General features: G+C 42.3%; 1 protein-coding gene across 1 annotated transcript in view; it reads left to right on the plus strand.

Annotated features, from left to right (window-relative positions):
* The window catches only part of LOC309565853 (uncharacterized protein), a 227,274-nt gene that overhangs the window by 33,193 nt on the left and 174,933 nt on the right, over positions 1-19,148 (plus strand). The window contains exons 2-3 of the mRNA XM_082270868.1: positions 5,997-6,356; positions 8,081-8,407. Of these exons, the coding sequence (XP_082126994.1) occupies positions 5,997-6,356; positions 8,081-8,407 (687 nt within the window). The remainder of the gene's footprint in view (positions 1-5,996; positions 6,357-8,080; positions 8,408-19,148) is intronic.

A 19,148-nucleotide genomic window follows, 5' to 3' on the forward strand; every position in this document is an offset into this window, starting at 1 on the left:
TCCCCCACACACACACACACACTCCTCCCCCCCCCCACACACACACTCCTCCCCCCCCCCACACACACACTCCTCCCCCCCCCACACACACACTCCTCCCCCCCCCACACACACACTCCTCCCCCCCCACACACACACACACTCCTCCCCCCCCCACACACACACACTCCTCCCCCCCACACACACACACACTCCTCCCCCCCCCACACACACTCCTCCCCCCCCCCACACACACACACTCCTCCCCCCCCTCCCACACACACACTCCTCCCCCCCCCCCCCCACACACTCCTCCCCCCCCCCACACACACACACTCCTTCCCCCCCCCCACACACACACACACACACACTCCCCCCCCCACACACACACACCCATACACACTTAGCTGGAGTAAAGGGAGAAACCATACCCATGTTCATACTGTACTGGCATTGCACACACACAGAAAATACAAGAAATGGATTACATTCAATAGACACAAATGATATCTGAATTACATCCAGACAAATATGAAGAAAAAAAAACAAAAAACCAGGAGCTGTGTACAAATGAATAAGCTTTATTGAACATGTATATATCATCAGTAATCACTCAAGCAGGCATGTGAAATGTGAAATGCCCCCCCCCCCCCAAACTCCCAAATCAAGTAATCTTTATTCAAATTACAGTGCAAAGATACAACATATGATGAATAGATAGAGCTTACAATATCCAACAGTCAAGCAAAATAAGTTGTAGACACCTTAGTATTAAGCATAAACATACCCAACATACTTTTATGTTTATTGTTTGCATGAGCCTACCTTTCCATTTAAATACCATCAAATCACTAGAACATACAGCTACACAGAGGCATGAAAATAAAAAAAAAAAAACACATGTATAGAGTACATAAAGACACACTTTGCAAAAACTATACCAAACAGTTAGAGCATGAAAAGTATTCATCCAACAAAATGCACTTACTGCAATATGGGTCCTTAGGCATGCCAGCAACCCCCCCCCTCTCCCAAAGCAAATTCGGACATAAAGACATGTGGCCCTGCTGCCAGAGGCCAAATGATCTGCTCTTAAACATCCCTTTATATAACATTGGTTAAACTACACCCACCCAGTATAGGAAACGCCCAGCAAAGTAATTAATTGGGTCTGTTGGTTCCTAAACCAAAATCACCAGTTCACTAATGAATGAGTGTTTGTCAAAATGAAAAAGCCACTTTGTGCTCATGATAAGATTATTGAAAGCATTTCTTATGTGTGTTGACTTGATGTAGTATTTTTGTAACAAAAAAATGTGCAATATAGCAAATGTTTGGAGCATGAGCAGCTGAACCCAGAAATCTTTCGAAAAAAAAAACAATAAAAAAATATAAATTATATTTTGGGGATATATATATATATATATATATATATATATATATATATTGAATTCTGAGTTCTGGGGTTCCACTGCATATGCTCAATCAATTTGCAAATTCTCAGATTTTGCAGCTAAAAGACTTTGCTATTCTTCAGAGTTTAATGTGGCTCTATATAGGAAGCAACACTAATATGGCTCCCCACTCAACCAACAAATATATTAATTTCACACATAGACAATGTTTTATTTTTGGGGAGGAGCCATATTAGTGTTGCTTGTCATATAGAACAACAGAGACAGTTGTAGGTAGTTCAGGGATTTGAACACCCAAATACACTGTTGCACGGCAGATTGGCTAACCACTTAGCCACCTGGTGCTCATGAAATTTATATATACTGTATATATATATATATATATATATATTTGAGAAAATATGTGATCAAGCGCCTTGGATGTTAAATTTGGATATAATTAAGGACTCTGCACATATATATATATTGCACTATAGTCAGTTTATATTTTGTCACACCACTGCCATCTAGTGGTCAGTTTATTTAATCAATCACACTTTCTAATAGTTGTATTTTGGTTACATAATTGCAACATTTTGCAAAACACAATTTAAAGAGGAAGTAAACCCTCCTCAGGAAGTTGTACCTATAGGTAAGCCTATATTAAGGCTTACCTATAGGTACTGTAAATATCTCCTAAACATGTACCGTTTAGGAGATATTTACCTTTAATGCAGCCAGTGACGTCACTGGCGCATGCGCTCTGAAGGAACGGCAGATCGTGCCGTTCCTTCAGAGCCCCGTGCCGTGACCGTCGGCTCCCGCGCGCGTGCGCGGGAGTGACGTCACCGCGGCTCCGGCCAATCAGATGGCCGGATGCCGCGATCCCGGAAGACGGGCGACTATACATGTCGCCCGTCATACAGGTAAGCGGACGGCACGGCGGGGGCTCGTTCTAAGGTAAGCATTTCATAATGAGCTAGTATGCGATGCATACTAGCTCATTATGGGTTTCTCTTTCAGGTTGTAAAGAAGAGAAAAAAAAAATTCTTGGTGTACAACCTCTTTAAACAAACATAATCACTTCGTTACATGTATTTCATAATATATGCCATTGATAGTTTATTAGCCTATCAATTTATATTTAAAATACTAATTTTTCACAGAAATAAATGTTTTTTACACCTATATATAATTTGCAGCGTGCAGGATTATTTTTATAAATTTGTTAATTTTATACAGTTTCACTAAACTAGGTTAATTAGTTGGGAATTGTGGTCTCTGAGGTTTTTTTTTATTTTATTTGTTTTTGTTATCTTTATACCAAACATAGATGCACTGGCACCTTAAAAATTAATATAGTTTGATTCGATTAGTCCATCAAAAAATTATAATAAATAAAAACAATTTGAGCTTGAATTGGGTCTAAATAGAATTTGCGCTAGTTTTTTAAATTTTTTAAGTCTCTATGTAGTTTATCTACAAATAACCAGCAGCATTTTTTATTGACCCCACCCATATATAAATTGATCTCATATGTGAATAGTCCTTAATTTTATCCAAAGTTAACATCCAAGGCGCTTGATCCCATATTTTCTCAAATATATATATATATATACATATAGATATACACACAGATATATATATATATATATATATAGATATATATATATATATAGATAGATATATATATAATTTTTTTTTTTTAAAGAAATCACAAATCAGACATGCTTTTCATGAGCACCAGGTGGCTAAGTGGTTAGCCAATCTACCGTGCAACAGTGTATTTGGGTGTTCAAATCCCTGAACTACCTACAACTGTCTCTGTTGTTCTATATGACAAGCAGCACTAATATGGCTTCTCCCCAAAATAAAACACTGTCTATGTGTGAAATTAATATATTTTTGGGTTGGTTAGATATAGGAAGTAACAATAATATATATATATATATGCATATGCAAAAAACAATATATTATTGTAACTTTCTATATCTAACCAACTCAAAAATATATTAGTTTCACACATATACAATGTTTTATTTTGGGGAGAAGCCATATTAGTGTTGCTTGTCATATATATATATACACACATAGGCAAAACAATAAAAAACATATATATCTGTATATGCAATTATTTTTTTGCCATCTATATATATATATGTGAGAGATAAAATATACAAAGTATATTCCTGCGCCAAATGGAGAAACCTAAAATTTCTAAATAAATAATAATATATAAATATATGTGATATGCAGCTGCTATAGTGAAAGTGCGAGTGCTCAATAAAAGAGAAGTAATCATTTTGTATATGATTACCTATAGCGCTTGCTTGAAAATAATAAAGACAATAGTTCTAACACTGTTAAATTCAAACTTATAAAAGTGCATATATAACCCCGTGATCTACTAAAAATATTAAATAAATAAGTACACTTCACATATAAAAATGAATATAAAATTGAATACAATATTAATTAAATAGATAAAGTTCACTATAACTCCCACTAACGTTTTCTAAAACGTTATTTTTAGCCTACTTTTTGGTATGGAGCATGCGCACATGGGCTATCTGCCAGAAATAGACTCTGGAGCTATTTTTGCATTTTACACTTTTATTAAAATCTTTTTTTCTACTTAACTTTTTCACACAGTTTAAAAGCAGTTTAGCTCAAGATCATATAACACATCTTTCCCACACATTTTTTATTTTTTTCCTGCCATATTTTGTGATTTTGATCAAAACAGTCCAGCTTTTACCTGGACTGTTTTTAAGTCCAGTCCTGACGTTATTTGATCTTAGTGAATTTGACACTGCTCATAATGTTTCTGATGGAGTTATAGTGAATTGCATTTGCACCTTAAAATAGTCAAAATTGAGGTAAAATAGAACTAGATCAGCATTGGAGGTACAGTGAATTAGGCCCTAAGTGACACTTTTTTGGGACCAGTGACACCAATACAGTGATCAGTGCTAAAAAAAATATGCACTGTCACTGTAATAATGACACTGGCAGGGAAGGGGTTAACATCAGGGGCGATCAAAGGGTTAAATGTGTTCCTAGGGAGTGCTTTCTAACTGTGTGGGGGGTGACTTAACTGGAGGAAGACAGATCAGTGTTTCTGCTCAGCAGAAACACAAGATCTCCATCTTCCTCTCTGACAGAACGGCGGTCTGCCTTGCTTACATAGACAGCCAGTCATTCTGCCTCTACTGAGATCGATCAGTGGGTCCTGGTGGACATTATGTCCGCTGGACCCGCTGATTGGCTCCAACTGTGTCCAATCACAGTGGGAGCGGGTCGCGGGCACGCTTTCCAAACCCTGTGCACAAAATCATGTACATGTACGTGATTTCGCGCAAGAGGGCCGCACTGTGGCAGTATATCTGTGTGGGGCGGTCCTGTTTACATGCAGCCATCTGTTCTCTACATCAGTGTGTCTCAACCTTCTTTCAGTCAAGGTACCCTTTAGGCCGGGTTCACACATGTTGGTTTGAGTAAGCGCTGACTTTAGCGTGAAACGCGTTACCCTTTATGTTCCTGATATACCTGTGATTTTAATTCTTCAATAAAGTTACCAAGGAGTGCAGCAATATTCTGGATTTTTGCATGTCCACACATGCTGCGACTCACAGCAGAGGGCCCGGTGTGTCGCTGTTCACCGATTCAGGTGCAAATCAGGTCCACATCCAATTCGCATAAGTGTGAACCCAGCCTTATAATATGGAACGTCTTGAGGCACCCTACAAAATTATGGACAGTCTTGAGGCACCCCATTCTAAAATGTATAAACTATTCCCATAAATGCAGTAACATCCACACACGTAGGTAACCCAACGTTAGCGATGATTTATTCTTCCAAAGCACTTTTGCAAACTGGCAATGACTAGTATTCAAATGTTTCTCTTCTCCCTCAGTTTTTCTCCATAACTCCGCTAATGAGACCCCAAAGCTAATGGAGAGAGGAAAGGGAGGGTCAAACAAGGATGCTGTGCAGGTGACTGACATCCTCCTTATCAACTGCTGAGGTGATTGGTCGTTAGCAGTCTGGTCAGCAGCTAGAAGGTCCTAATGGTGCACATTGGAAATCTGTGGCTTTGTGTAACTGAAAGGCAGGCTTCATCTACTTGTATACAGTTTTTAGGCAATTTTTGCCAAGGCACCCTGGTGGAAAAAGGCTGCTCTACATCAATTCAAATTGCTCAGTTTACACAGGATCTCTCAGCTCTGAAAATCAGGGGGCACGGGTCTGAGGTCTCACACTGCAGATATCTTAGTGAGGAGAGCTCTGAGCCCTGATTGGACGTAAGGACGTACACCGCTTCACACAGAGAACATGAACAGCTGAGGCTTTCAGTCACAGGCTGTGTTCTGGAGCTACCTCCTCTATTACCTTTTATCTCTTGGTGTTGGTAAAATTTGTCAGACGTGACTCATGCAGATAACAGAAGAACACGGCAGTGAAGAGAAATGACACTCAGTGGATAGAGACATGTAGAGTAAAAAATATGATTTGTTCATAATTTTTCTGAGGTTTATAACCACTTTAATAAATTCCAAATGCAACATGTATGTCAATAGCTTGCTTTAGTATGTTAATGTTTTGTCTGTGCTATCTTTCAGCATTTAAGATCATGGATAGTTCATCACACATTGAAGCGCTCCTGGGACAGAATGTGACAATCCCTTGTGTTCTTACTAACAAGAAACAACCAGAAAAGGATCTGGATCTGGATCTATCTACGGATTCTGTGCGTTGGAATATGGTGTCACTAAATGGAAGTGAAGATAACGTTTATCTGTATACAAATGGCCACCATACACCATACAGACAAAAGTCTAATGTTGATGGGAAAGGATTTAAAAGAGGCAACGCCAGTCTCACCCTGTACAATGTGCAGAAAAGTGATGAAGGGAAGTACATCTGTAATGTGTTTGTTGCAGGGAACAAGCTCCAAGCTTTTCTCAGCTTGGAGGTATCAGGTAGGTGAGAATACTAAATACCATATGCATGAGATTATTACCATAAAGGAGTTCTATGGTGACAGCATACACTTTCGTTCTAGAACATCAGTATGTAACAACAATACAAACAATAGTTATATCTGACAATCCAATATAAGCGTGCTTGAAAAAAATCTCCTTTCGTGTTGTGAGCGTTGCCTGTTTACTAGCCATCCCTTTCTACAACTTCCAGGATTCCCCGCATGCTTTGCAGCTTCTCCTCCATTTCTAGGGACTACAAATACCATGGTGCCTTGCTGCCTGGAAGCAGTGGTTGCTGTACTGACTGCGCCTCATGAAGCTCATCTCTAGTTCAAAAGACAGGCTCTGTGAAATGTGTGATACAGCAGTGCCTACCCACAGGGCATAGTGACTACGTGTCACAGAATTCAAGGAAGTAAATGTGTGGGGATGTGATTAGAGGACACTGTGATGATGGGAGAACTGTGATTATGATGGGGAGAGTATGTTGGGGTAATATGATGTTAATGGGGGCTCATGCATGATGTATAGAAGGACTTGGATGTATTGGGGGGAACTCTGAAGTGAAGGAGAGGCTCTCATGTGATAAAGGGACCTCTGGAGTGTTGGGGGACCTCTGATGTAAAGTGGGAATCTGATATGATGGGAGGATCTCTAATATAGAGGGTGGCTTCTGCTGTTATGGGGGACCTCTGATGTAAAAGAGGGCTTCTGGTGCGATGGGAGGACCTCTGATATTCAGGGTGGTTTTTGGTGTGATGGGGACCTATGATGTTATGGAGGGCTTCTGGTGTGATGGGAGGACCTCTGATATAGAGGGTGGCTTCTGGTGTGATGGGAGGACATCTGATATAGAGGGTGGCTTCTGGTGTGATGGGAGGACCTCTGATATAGATGGTGGCTTCTGATGTGATGGGGGACCTATGGTGTTAAGGAGGGCTTCTGGTGTGATAGGATGACCTCTAAAATATTGGGGAGCCTTAGGTGTGATGGGAGGACCTCTGATATAGAGGGTGGCTTCTGGTGTGATGGGAGGACCTCTGATATAGATGGTGGCTTCTGGAGCAATGGGAGGACCTCTAATATAGTGGGGAGCTTCTGGTGTGATGGGAGGACCTCTGATATAGAGGGTGGCTTCTGGTGTGATGGGGTACCTATGGTGTTAAGGAGGGCTTCTGGTGTGATGGGATGACCTCTAATATAGCGGGGAGCTTCTGGTGTGATGGGAGGACCTCTGATATAGAGGGTGGCTTCTGGTGTGATGTGGGACCTATGGTGTTAAGGAGGGCTTGTGATAGGAGGACTTCTGATATGGAGGGTGGCTTCAGGTGTGAAGGGGAAACTCTGATGTGAAGATAGTTTCATCAAAGTCATTGTTTGCATCGTCCCAGGCTCAGGTGTCCTACTGTCCCAGCTAGATGTAGAAACGTAAATATGCAAAGGTCCCAAAAAATCTAATTATTTTGTGCATGAGTGCCTCCACTTTGTGCAATAGATGAGGAAAGGAGCTCCCCTTGCTAAGATGGGAGCCAAGACCCAAAACCATGAGGGAGAGGAAGAGGTTCCATTCTACAGAGAAATTACCTTTTTTTTTTTACTTTTAATTTGGACGGTTTGGTTTCCGGTTCTGTGCCTTTTATGATTTTGCTTGAATGCATTACACTACTTATGATGCATGTGTGCAATGAGTACAGCTAATTTTGGTTATTTGATTTTCCCAGCGAAGCCAATTGTCACCTTGTCTTCTTACGAAGTCACAATTGCACCTAAACATGAGCAATCTGTTACATGTTACGTATATGAGTTCTACCCAGAATCTGTGAAAATTCGATGGGAGAAGCGCAGTGCCTCCTCTAAGAGCTCAGCCTTGGATAGAGAGACTTGTACCAGTGTGCCGACAAAGACCAATGATGGGACATTTAATGTAACCAGCCTGATGTCTGTGAAACCATTGAGCATACATGAAGATGGAGACAAATATTTCTGCATTGTCAGTCACAGATCCTTGAAGAGTGAACATTCTGAGAGTTTTACTGTTAAAGTGAAAGGTAACTTACTGTACGTCAATATAGTGTTCAAAGAAAAATACCAGGATCCTTGTATGAGACCACATTTTTATACTATTATTTAGTTGTTGAAAGACAATCTTAAAGGTGGCTAAAAATATACTTTTATTTTTTGATCAGCCAGCTGCTAATTGACAAAGGTTTTCCATCATTACCGTTCAATAGAAATTGATTTAAAGTGGACCTTCACCCTCTTCCACATGTTCCTCTTATTCCACCCCTCCTCCCATCTTGCAGAAGTATCGCGCTTTTTTTTAACCTTTTCTGCTGAACTGGACAAACTTCGATCCACCTATGGTGAGCTTTAGCGGCTAAGAGGCATCCAAGGATATAGCAAAACCTATCCACATTGGTTTGGGCATGTGTAACATGTCCAATATCCACAAATGGTTAAAAAAATAAAAATAAATCAAACCCAAGAACAAATATGTATTATGTTGCAACTTACCAGTCCTTGCATGTGCTGGCTGTATTAGCCATCAGCACATTGCCTATACCAGGGTGACAACCCTCTCGCTGGACAACAAACCGCTCCCCCTCTTCTCTATTATGTAAAGGGAAGATGTTTTATAGCTCACAAAAAGATAGCTAAAAAAATTCATAATGGAGCTTGATAATGGATGGGATTTTGAAGGCACCACAAAAAAAAAAAGATATATATTGTAGAGAATAAAATACATACATTATAAAGACATTAAAGAAACCAAAGGCACCATACAGGTACACAAAATACAATGAATATCACAAAGTTGTCAAAAAGTCATCAATCCAGTAGAGGGAACCCACAAGGTCCCTGATCCCCGGATACTACCCCAACATGTTTCAGCTTCATTTGTCTGCTTCAGAAGGTATGATGAAATAGTCTGGTTGTGGCAGCGGCTGGTATCCTTTGTGCTCATCCTGGTCTGCTTGGGTGATCGACTTTGGGAGGAGGCATCTTTGAATGGCTTTATTTTGATCCACCAATATTGTAAGTTCCATGTAATATAATGCACACTAGGTTTTACTATTTTTGTCAATGTTTTATACCTTTTTTGTAATCTTTGGTTAATATACTGCTTTTTTGTATAAAGCACCAATTTTCATCATACATCCTGAAGAAGACAAAGTTGAAATACATTGAGGTAGTAACCAGGGATTAGGAACTTTGTGGGTCCCCCCTAGTGGATTGATTATGTTTTAACAACTTTGTGATATTGATTTTATTTTGTGTACTTTTTGTATGGAACCTTTGGTTTCCCTTTTTAATGTTTATATAATAAAATGTAATTATTTTATTCTATACAATACTACACTATGGAGACTTCTTCTGGCTCCTGGTGAGCTTTGTTTACCACAGCTATATCTGGATGGTGTGAGTTGCTGAACAGCCTTGCCAACCACAGATGGTGGATCTACACTAAATGCGTGTTTGCTGCTGTAATGGCAGCCAGCTTTTCCGGTGAGTGCTCATTTTACAGGGGTGCAGTGGATGATTCTGAAGCACTGTACTGGATCACTTCTTCCCTTTTTAAAGTGGAGTTCCGGCCTCAAAAACAACTTTGGGCCATCCGCTTGCTTTAAATCACTTAAAAAACAATTGAATACTCCCACTTTTTTTTTTTTGCTTTACTTACCTTGTTTTTGAAGAAAATAAGCATATCTTCCTTCTACTTCCTCCCTCTGCGGCCCCGGCCCCTGCCGTGACTTCCTGCTTGCATTGACTCCTGGGAGCTGAACGTCATCGCTCCCAGGAGTCAATGCGCCTGCACCGTCCCCACCCTCAGTTTCGGTGCAGGCGCCGTCATTCCCTGCTAAACAGCTTCTGGGCACATCTTTGCACTGAACTTTGTGCTTTCACCAATAAGTTTGAATTGCTGCTCCTATCATGGAAATGTGCATTCAAATCTATATTTTTCACTATATTTGTTTTTATTGTTGATATTCATTCAAGATTGGTCTTCTATATATATATATATATATATATATATATATATATATATATATATATACACACTTTTTTTTATCACTTTAGCACTTTTTTGGACTTTATTTCAACGTGTTGTCCATTTATAACACATTATTCACATTTCATTGTTGCTCATTTACTTTTGGGACTACACATTTTTTCTTACGATTAATTAAAAGTTTGGTATATTACTTATCTGTGTCAACTGCTGCCCCACCACAGCACAGAGATACACCCTTTTTACCTGTTTAACCACTTGCCGACCGTATACTTTATATATACGTTGGCAGAGTGGCTCTCCCAGGCAGAGTCATGTATCGGTTGCCTGGGAGGGGCTAGGGGGTGGGGAAGCTGGCGCGTGTGTCAGGCGGCTCCGATTTCCACCTGACACTCTCGATCTCTCCCCGCTGAGAGAAAAGGACGGACGGCTGATGTAAACACAGCCGTCTGTCCTTCTGCCATCAATAATCATAGAGACCATGCGATCCTGCTATAAAGGATCGCATGTCTCTGTGATCATTTCACAAGCCCATCCCCCCCGCAGTTAGAATCACTCCCCTAGGCTTACATTCAACCCCTTGATCACCAACAGGGTTAACCCCTTCCCTGCCAGTGTCATTATTACAGTAACAGTGCATATGTTTAGCACTGATTACTGTAGTAATGTCACTGGTAACCCCATAAGTGTCAAAAATGTTAGTCAAGGGTCCGATCTGTCCGCTGCAATGTCGCAGTCCCGTTAAAAAATCGCAGATCGCCGCCATTACTAGTAAAAAAAAAAAAAACACAATAAAAATTACATAAATTTTCCCGTAATTAGTAAACGCGATAACTTTTGTGCATACACTTTTAAATGTGGTGGGATGGATTAGAAATCCTGTGGTCTTTTTACTGCTATTTTTTTGTGATACACATTTGTAGCAGAAAACAAATTGGCCTAAAATGTTAAAAAAATTTGATTTTTAAACTTTTTTGTTTGAGAATGTTATATAGCAGATTGTGAAAAATATATATATATTTTTTTTTCAAAATTGTCGCTCTTTTTTTGTTTATAGCGCAAAAAATAAAAATTGCACAGGTGATCAAATACCACCAAAAGAAAGCTCTGTTTGTGGAGAAAAAAAGGACATCAATTTTATTTGGGTACAGGGTCGCACGACCGCGTAATTGTCCTTTAAATTTAATGCAGTGCCGAATCGCAAAATAGGGCCTGGTCATTAAGGGGGGAAATCCTATGGTCTGAAAGTGGTTAAATAAGTTTTATGGGCTGCCATATTTAGTTTCATAATATTGTTTAAGAATTCTGCTCAGTTCAGGAAGTGACAAAAACACTGCATTTCTGGAAGGATTAACAGGAATTTCGGTACTTGCAGAAACTGTACTCAGCCTGCAAGAAATAAACCTATGCAACCACCACATCTAGGAACTGGTAAGCTGCAACATACTACATTTTTGTTCTTGGGTCTAAATATTATTTGTCTAGTTGTGGGCATTGGCTGTGTTACACACACCCAAAGAAAGGTCATTGAATTGTAGAGGGCGTGTTAAATAGGCCACTGCTGCTCCTACCTTGCACTGGCCATCATTTCCCATCTGTCAATATGACAGCTGGGGGTTGCTGGATAAATTCAGCTGTAGAAACTGCTGCTGGCAATAAGCGGACTGCCTGATGCAGGGTTTATAAACACTGTTCAGACTCTAGTTAAAGAGCCCAAAAACTTCATAGAAGTATACATGGTGTGTTTGGTACGCGTTGTCCTTCTGTCCTGCTGCCACTCCCCCCTTGCAATGGCTGATGTACAGGGGTAGGATAAAATTATGGAAACTAGTATGGTAAAAGAACAAAAATGTTACCTAATATGGTGTTGGATCAACTTTGGCATCCAAGACGGCCTGAGTTTTCCTGGGAATTGACAAATATAAGTCTTGAATGGTGGATAATAGAATCTGATACAACGCTTCATACAAAAATCCTGGTCACAATCCTGTGCAATGTTCTTTTGTCTTTTTCGGTCAGTTGACCATGTAGACGGCGCATAGGCTTATCAAACGAAGTTTCCTGGGAAACTGTATATGCCATCATAACCTTTGATACTGTACCTCAAATAAATTGGCAACTTCAATCACAGAGCCATCAGCTAAGCGGCACCAACAATTTTCCCTCTTTGAAGCTCAGTAAGCTCTGACATGACTCCATAATACTACCAGTGAATGACACAAGTGAGGCTTCCCCCACCTCTTACCTCAGTGTCTCATCACACAGTGGAAGCAAACTAATGTTACGTCACTTCCACTTTTAACACACGAAACATGTCGTCACTTTCCCACCTGTAAATCCTTGTAGTGTTTCCATATTTTTGCCCAACCCCTATAAATTACAGAAGCTGTAGAAGCTGCTGCTGTCAAAAAAACAAACCACTGCTTGACACAGTGTTTATAAACATTGTTCTTACACCAGATAAAGAGATACATTATATCATTATTACAGTACATTTGTATTTACTTTGTTCAATGTATTTACAAATCAAAGGGATGAAGTTTGATCTACATATGATGTCAGTTAAAGTGTTTGTTACCCTAAAAAGAAAAAAAAAAAGAAAAGTTGGATCCAGTTCCCGTAAAGCATGTTATACAGCACAGTACTTGTGCTGTGTAACTTGGCTCCCTGTATCACCTGAAATACCTGGCTGATCCTGCCTGCCCCCCCCCCCCCCTGTAAACTGACCATGGTGTATCATGGCTGCTGAGCCCTGACACTGTAGTCTCTTTACGTGCCTCCACCATCTGCTACTCTTCTGTCCTCCTCCCCCCCTCCCTGTCGGCACCTGTGTCAGGGCCTGCCCCCTCCTCTCTTGCTGCCGAAATAACATTTCATATCATATATAATCCTCTTTGCCTCCTACTAACAATAGGTGCTCCTGGGTCTGTTTTAAAAAAAAAACAAAAAATGGTATATACCTCATTTCAGAGCGCCAGCCGACTCTCTCCTTCTCTCCTCCTCCCCTTCTGACCTACATCAGTGGGGGAATCTAGGCCCCACCCATTGCATCTGTCAGACGGGGAGAGGAGATAGCCGGCCGGTCACGTGAGCGCCGATCGGTGCTCTGAAATGAGGTAGATACTGCATTTTTTTTATAAATTACAGACACAGGAGCACCTATCATTAGGAGACAAGGGGGGTTATATAAAGTTCTTATAGTGGGTTAACAACCACTTTAAAGCCAATTGACAGGTGGATCGTAGACAGTATGTCACCTCCTGGATGTCTGTTTTTTTTGGGGGAGAAATCCTATCGTACTGCGATCCAAATGTGCATTAGACACGGCTGTGGTAAGGTCCCATTCACTTAAATCGGGTGCATTTGGCTGTGGTACCTCCTGCCAAAAGCGGCATGCCATTTATATTCTGCCGCTCTTTGCAGCAATTCTTACAGACATGTCAGCCAGCAATGTTAACTTCTATGTGGGCTCTCAGAAGCAGAAAAAAACAAGTTTTTCCAGTTTTTTCTTTCCCACTCCCTGGCTGCCTGTGTGAATGAGGTTCTAAGAAACCCCAGATAGCAGTAAAAAGACCGCAAGATTTCTAATCCATCCCACCACATTTAAAACTAAAAAAGTACTCCCAACTGTCCCTGATTTGGAACAAAGTCCCTCTGCCCCTCTTTCCTCCTCATTTGCCCCTCATTTTGGTCTGATCTATATAGTTGTATAGAAAATGCACTATTTTATCAATCAAAAACTGTTTCCCAGTGCTAAACCATTCATCCAATTTCTAAATTGCTGCATTTGTAAATGTCAAAAGCCAATATAAAGGAACAATAGTGTTAAAAAAAAAAAAAAAAAAAAAAAAAAAAAAAAAGCTTGTGGGTTGAACTAATCTTTTTTTGTTGTATAATCCTCCTTTGGAGGGGACGTGACAGGGGGTGTGTCCTTTGCCTACATGCTTTTGCTAATAGGTGTCCCTCATTCCCATCTCAAAAAATTGGGAGGTATACTCAGGCACTAGGTACAATTGTGTATGGTGCTTCCTCATAAGTAGAAGTACAAGATCTATTTACTAAATTCTGTGAAAGAGGTAGGGAGCCCTGGAAAAGTAAAAGCAAATACTTAGGCCCCTTTCACACAATTCGGTCCGTCAGGCGGACTCCGTTTATCTCAGCGGGGGATCGATCCCCGCTGAGCAGGCGGATGGCAGCTGTGTCTCCGCGGTGTGTGTGGAGACACAGCTGTCAGGTCCCGCTGTTCTCTATGGGGGAATCGGATGGGAACGGACTGTCTGTCTGTTCTCATCCGATCCCATCCGATCCGTCAAATGTGGACGGATGGAAAATAGGGTTTCCATCCGTCCAGATTTGACGGATCGGATGTCAGCGGACATGTCTCTACTGACATCTGATGCCCCATAGAGATGCATGGGGTGTCCGCCTGTGTGAAAGGGGCCTTATTCATCCTGCAACCACACTGCACTTTTATTGCTTACGTAAGGCACGGAGTTAATTTAAAGCCCAATTCTTGGCAATTAAAAAATGATAAAAATGGTGCCTCCAGCTTTCGAAGGAATTAATGCTTGCTTGTCAAGGGAATGATCTAACACCATGTAAAAGTGACCATAACCCATGGTCCTGCGAAGCTTCCTCCCTGCTGGTTCTGGCTATGACAGTCCCTAAAGCCACTCTTCTTACGGTCTCTGACCAGTCTTGAGGCTGCAAATTAAGGTAGGTTTTACTGTATTAGATAATCCCGTGTCAAAACAAGCAGGGAGAGGGACGCAATTTTTAATATGAATTATGTGCTAGAAGATATACTTTAATATATTTGCAATAAAAGATTTAGCTCTTTCCCATCATAGAAAGTTGGCAGGTACTGTATGTATCTAAATAAATACATTAATTATTCATATAGGTAATATCTCCAACAATAGAGCACAAATGGTGCCCTTTTCCAGCACAGAAACAGGCCCAGCAGTTTATAACGCTCATTGTAACAGATCTTTACCATATGTATCCTGTTTTACCAAGGGACAGAAATATCCTGTAATCTCACATCCTGTTTATTAAGAGGCTGAGTTATTTAGGAAAAAAAAAAAAAAAAACTGGCTTTTTGTCTTACCTAAAATTATTTTCTCTGATGTTCATTGATGGACACAGCTCCATATCTTCTTGACCCTTGGGTTATGCTGCCCCCTACAGGAGCAGGACACTAGGTGGAAAAACGTTTAACTACGCCTATAGGGCAGTCCCAGGAGGTATACTCCCACCTCCTGTTAAAGGTCTTCAGTTTTGTAACAAGCAGTGTCAGAAGAACATATAACCCAACTCAATAGAGGGGTGGGATGCGGTGTCTGTAAATGAACATCAGAGAAAAGGATTTTACGGTAAGACATAAATCTAGTTTTCTATTTCGTACATTGATGGACACAGCTCCATACCTTGTAGACCCTTGGGACATCCCAAAGCAGTTTCAACATGAGGGGTGGGAAGAACACAGCAAAAACCATACTTCCCAAAGGCTAAACGTAGCCAACCAGGTAAAACAGGAGCTCAACCAGGAACAACTGGAGCTCACCTGACAAAAAAGTACACCCTCAAAGAAGACTAATCCTCTCCAACAGTGGCCTACAGAACCTTTGCGGCCAAAGGAAGCATCCGCAGTTGCCAACACATCCATCCTATAACATTTTGTAAAAGTGTATACGGACGATCAGGTGGCTGTCTTCCAAACTTGCACCACTGATGCCTGATGATGGAAGGCCCAAGAGGCGCTAAGCGCCCACATAGAATGCGCCTTAACAGAGAAAGGAGGATCCTGACCCTTAATGGAATAGGCCTGCACCACCATCTGCTTGATCCATCTGGAAATGGTTGCAGCAGATGCGGTCAGCCCCTTATGGGGTCCATCCGTAAGGACAAACAGGGAATCTGATTCACGGAAACAACTCAAACGCTGCCAGGTACACCCTGATTGCCCAAACCACATCCAAAGAATGTAAGGCAATCTCTTTAGGGTGCTTAGGCTTCGGACACAAGGAAGGCAAAACTATGTGAACGACAAGACAAGCTGCCAGCTCTGACCCCCTCTGTGCAGAAGAAAAAGCCACCAAGAAGGCTACCTTCTGGGATAATGTAAGCAGAGGAAACTGAAGAACCTACCGCACCGAGTTGAGATCCCACAAGGACAATGGAGATTGCACTGGGAAAGCCAAGTGACGAACCCCGTGAACATAGATGTGAACCATAGAAGCAGAGCCAAAGGACGATGAAAGCAAATTGCCCAAGGCCAAACCTGGCCCTTGATAGTACCCGAGGCCAGACACTGCTCAACACCCCTTTGGAGGAAGCTGAAAAGGAGCGGGGGTGAACCCCAAGAGATTCACATTCTCAAAGTACACTCTTTATACGTGATGGTAAATCTACCTAGAAGTAGATTTAATAGCTTGTAGCAGCATGGGAATCACCGATTCAGACAACCCTCTAGCCTTCAGCACCTGGCTTCCGACAGCCAAGCCGTTAAAGCCAGTGACTGTAAAGCAAGATGGAAGATTGGCCCTTGAGCCAACAGATCTCCTCTAAGAGGAAGTCTCCAAGTAGCAGTGACGATCAACCATATCAGATCTACATACCAAGACCGGCGAGGCCACTCTGCAGCCACTATAATGGCCGTAATCCATTCTGCCTCAAGCCTATGCAGGAGTCTTGGCAGAATTTCTAGTAGAGGAAAGACGTATATCAGACGACACCGGCCCCAAAAGCGCCACCAGTGCGTCTGTGGCATCCACCAGAAGATCCTGAGACAAACAAACTGATCCACAAACCCAAGCACCTTCCTGTGGAGACGAGAGACCAACAGAACCAACTTGGGAGTTCCCCACCAGAGACACAACTGATGAAAACACCACCAGAGGAAATGTGCAGTATATTGATCGGTAGTCTGGATTCTTCCAGAGTCCAGAACCCCTGAGAACAAACCGTGCCAAAAAGCGTCACCCCACTCGGACAGGCTGGCATTTGTGGTGACCACTGTTTAGTACAGGGGAAGGAAGATTTACTCTGTCGAAGAGCCGGAGAGCGAAGCCACCAAATCAGGGACCCTCAAGTACCCCGGCTCAACAGGATCAGATTGTCTAGACTAGAGACTGTGGATTCTTGCCCCACATGGCAAGAATTTCTCTTTGCAGAGGTCTCGTGTGGATAGATTTTTGAACATGTCCCATGGGAGGAATACCCTGGCTGAGGCCGAGTCCAGAACATACCCAGATAGTCCAACTAAGTAGACGGAACCAGAGCCACTACCTGGAAATTCAATTTCCAACCAAACTCCTGTAGTCCACACAGTAATCTCCCGGTTGTCTGTCAGCAGTCGGAGATTCTGCTCGCAGAAGATCATCCAGGTACTCCAGTACGGCAATCCCCCGCTGGCGCAACAATGCCAACACCTGGGCCAACACTTGGGAAAACCCGAGGGGCTGAGAGGAGACCTCTTGATAATGCTCCTTGCCCGCGGCAAGCGGAGGATGCGCGAATGACCGGCATATATTGAAATATGAAGGTAAGCATTCTTGATATCGATAGAGGCCAGAAGATCCCCCTGATATAGGGATACTACTACCATAGGAATGGACTCCATTAAAAACATTTGTACCCGCACAAAGCGGTTCAGAGCTTGAGGTCCAAGATTGGACGTACCTCGCTTTCCTTCCTGGGACCTGCAAACACTTTTGAATAAAACCCATGAAACAAATGTTTCTGTAACAACCACCCCTTGTAGTGTCAAGTTTTGCTCCGCCCTGAAGAGACCTCACGGGCGGACTGGGGCTAAACGCAGGTTGGAAGGAATGAACCTCTTGTAGCCAGACCGAATCAGCTCATGGACCCACTTTTCTTGAGTCAGGGAGGTCCACGGGTCCGGAAAGAAGCGAATACGCCCTCCCCCACCCCAAATACGGGTGATGGCGCCCCTTCAGGCAGAAGAGGGGGCTTGTCTGCAGGTCTGGAAGTATCCACTCTTGGCATACCAGACCAGGTCCTCATGAAACCTCCGGAGGAGGTCCTTCCAGGGAGGCTCTGAACAGGCGATTCCCCAAGAGAAGATCACATAAGGATTTCTGGAAAGTCTGGTCTGCAGACCAGTATACTAGCCATATCATGCGCCGAAGGATTGTTGCTGTCACGGACAGCCCAGAGACTAAGGGAGCCGCATCCAGAGAGGCATCACAGACCAAATAGTCCACCAGTTTCACAAAGGCAGGTGGAAGCTGTTCCCCCTCCAGATCCTGGCGCGAAAGCTTTGCCCACTTGGGAAAGTCTGGGACACCAATGCTATGGTGAAACCTAAGCCTAAGGACCGAACTGGCCACAGTAAACATGTGGGGGACCAAAGTCTCGGCTCTCCTGTCAAAAAGGATCTTTTAAAAACTGGAGACTCCTCCACTGGAATTATGAGGGTTTTATTCAGCCTGGAGACCTGAGAGTCCACCACAGGTGGGACTGCCCATGTACTCAACAGAGACTCCTAAAGGGATACCGACTATTGAAATGCTTAGGCACCGCCATATTGGGTTTAGAACAACTCCACTGATTTGCGACAGTTTTGTCACAGTAGACAGGAAAAAAAAAGGGAATACCTTTGCCACATTAGAGGATCTGCGGGCCTCAAGGGGACCGGCGCCTCTGACACAGCAGCTGCATCCCCCATATTTAAAGTTTCCCGCACCGATACAATCAGTGCATCCACCAGCACCTTTTCATGCGCATATGCAGTAAAAGAGGAATCATCCTCA

The sequence above is a fragment of the Pelophylax lessonae genome (assembly GCF_965119305.1).
Source record: "Pelophylax lessonae genome assembly, chromosome: 10".
Lineage (NCBI taxonomy): Eukaryota > Metazoa > Chordata > Amphibia > Anura > Ranidae > Pelophylax > Pelophylax lessonae.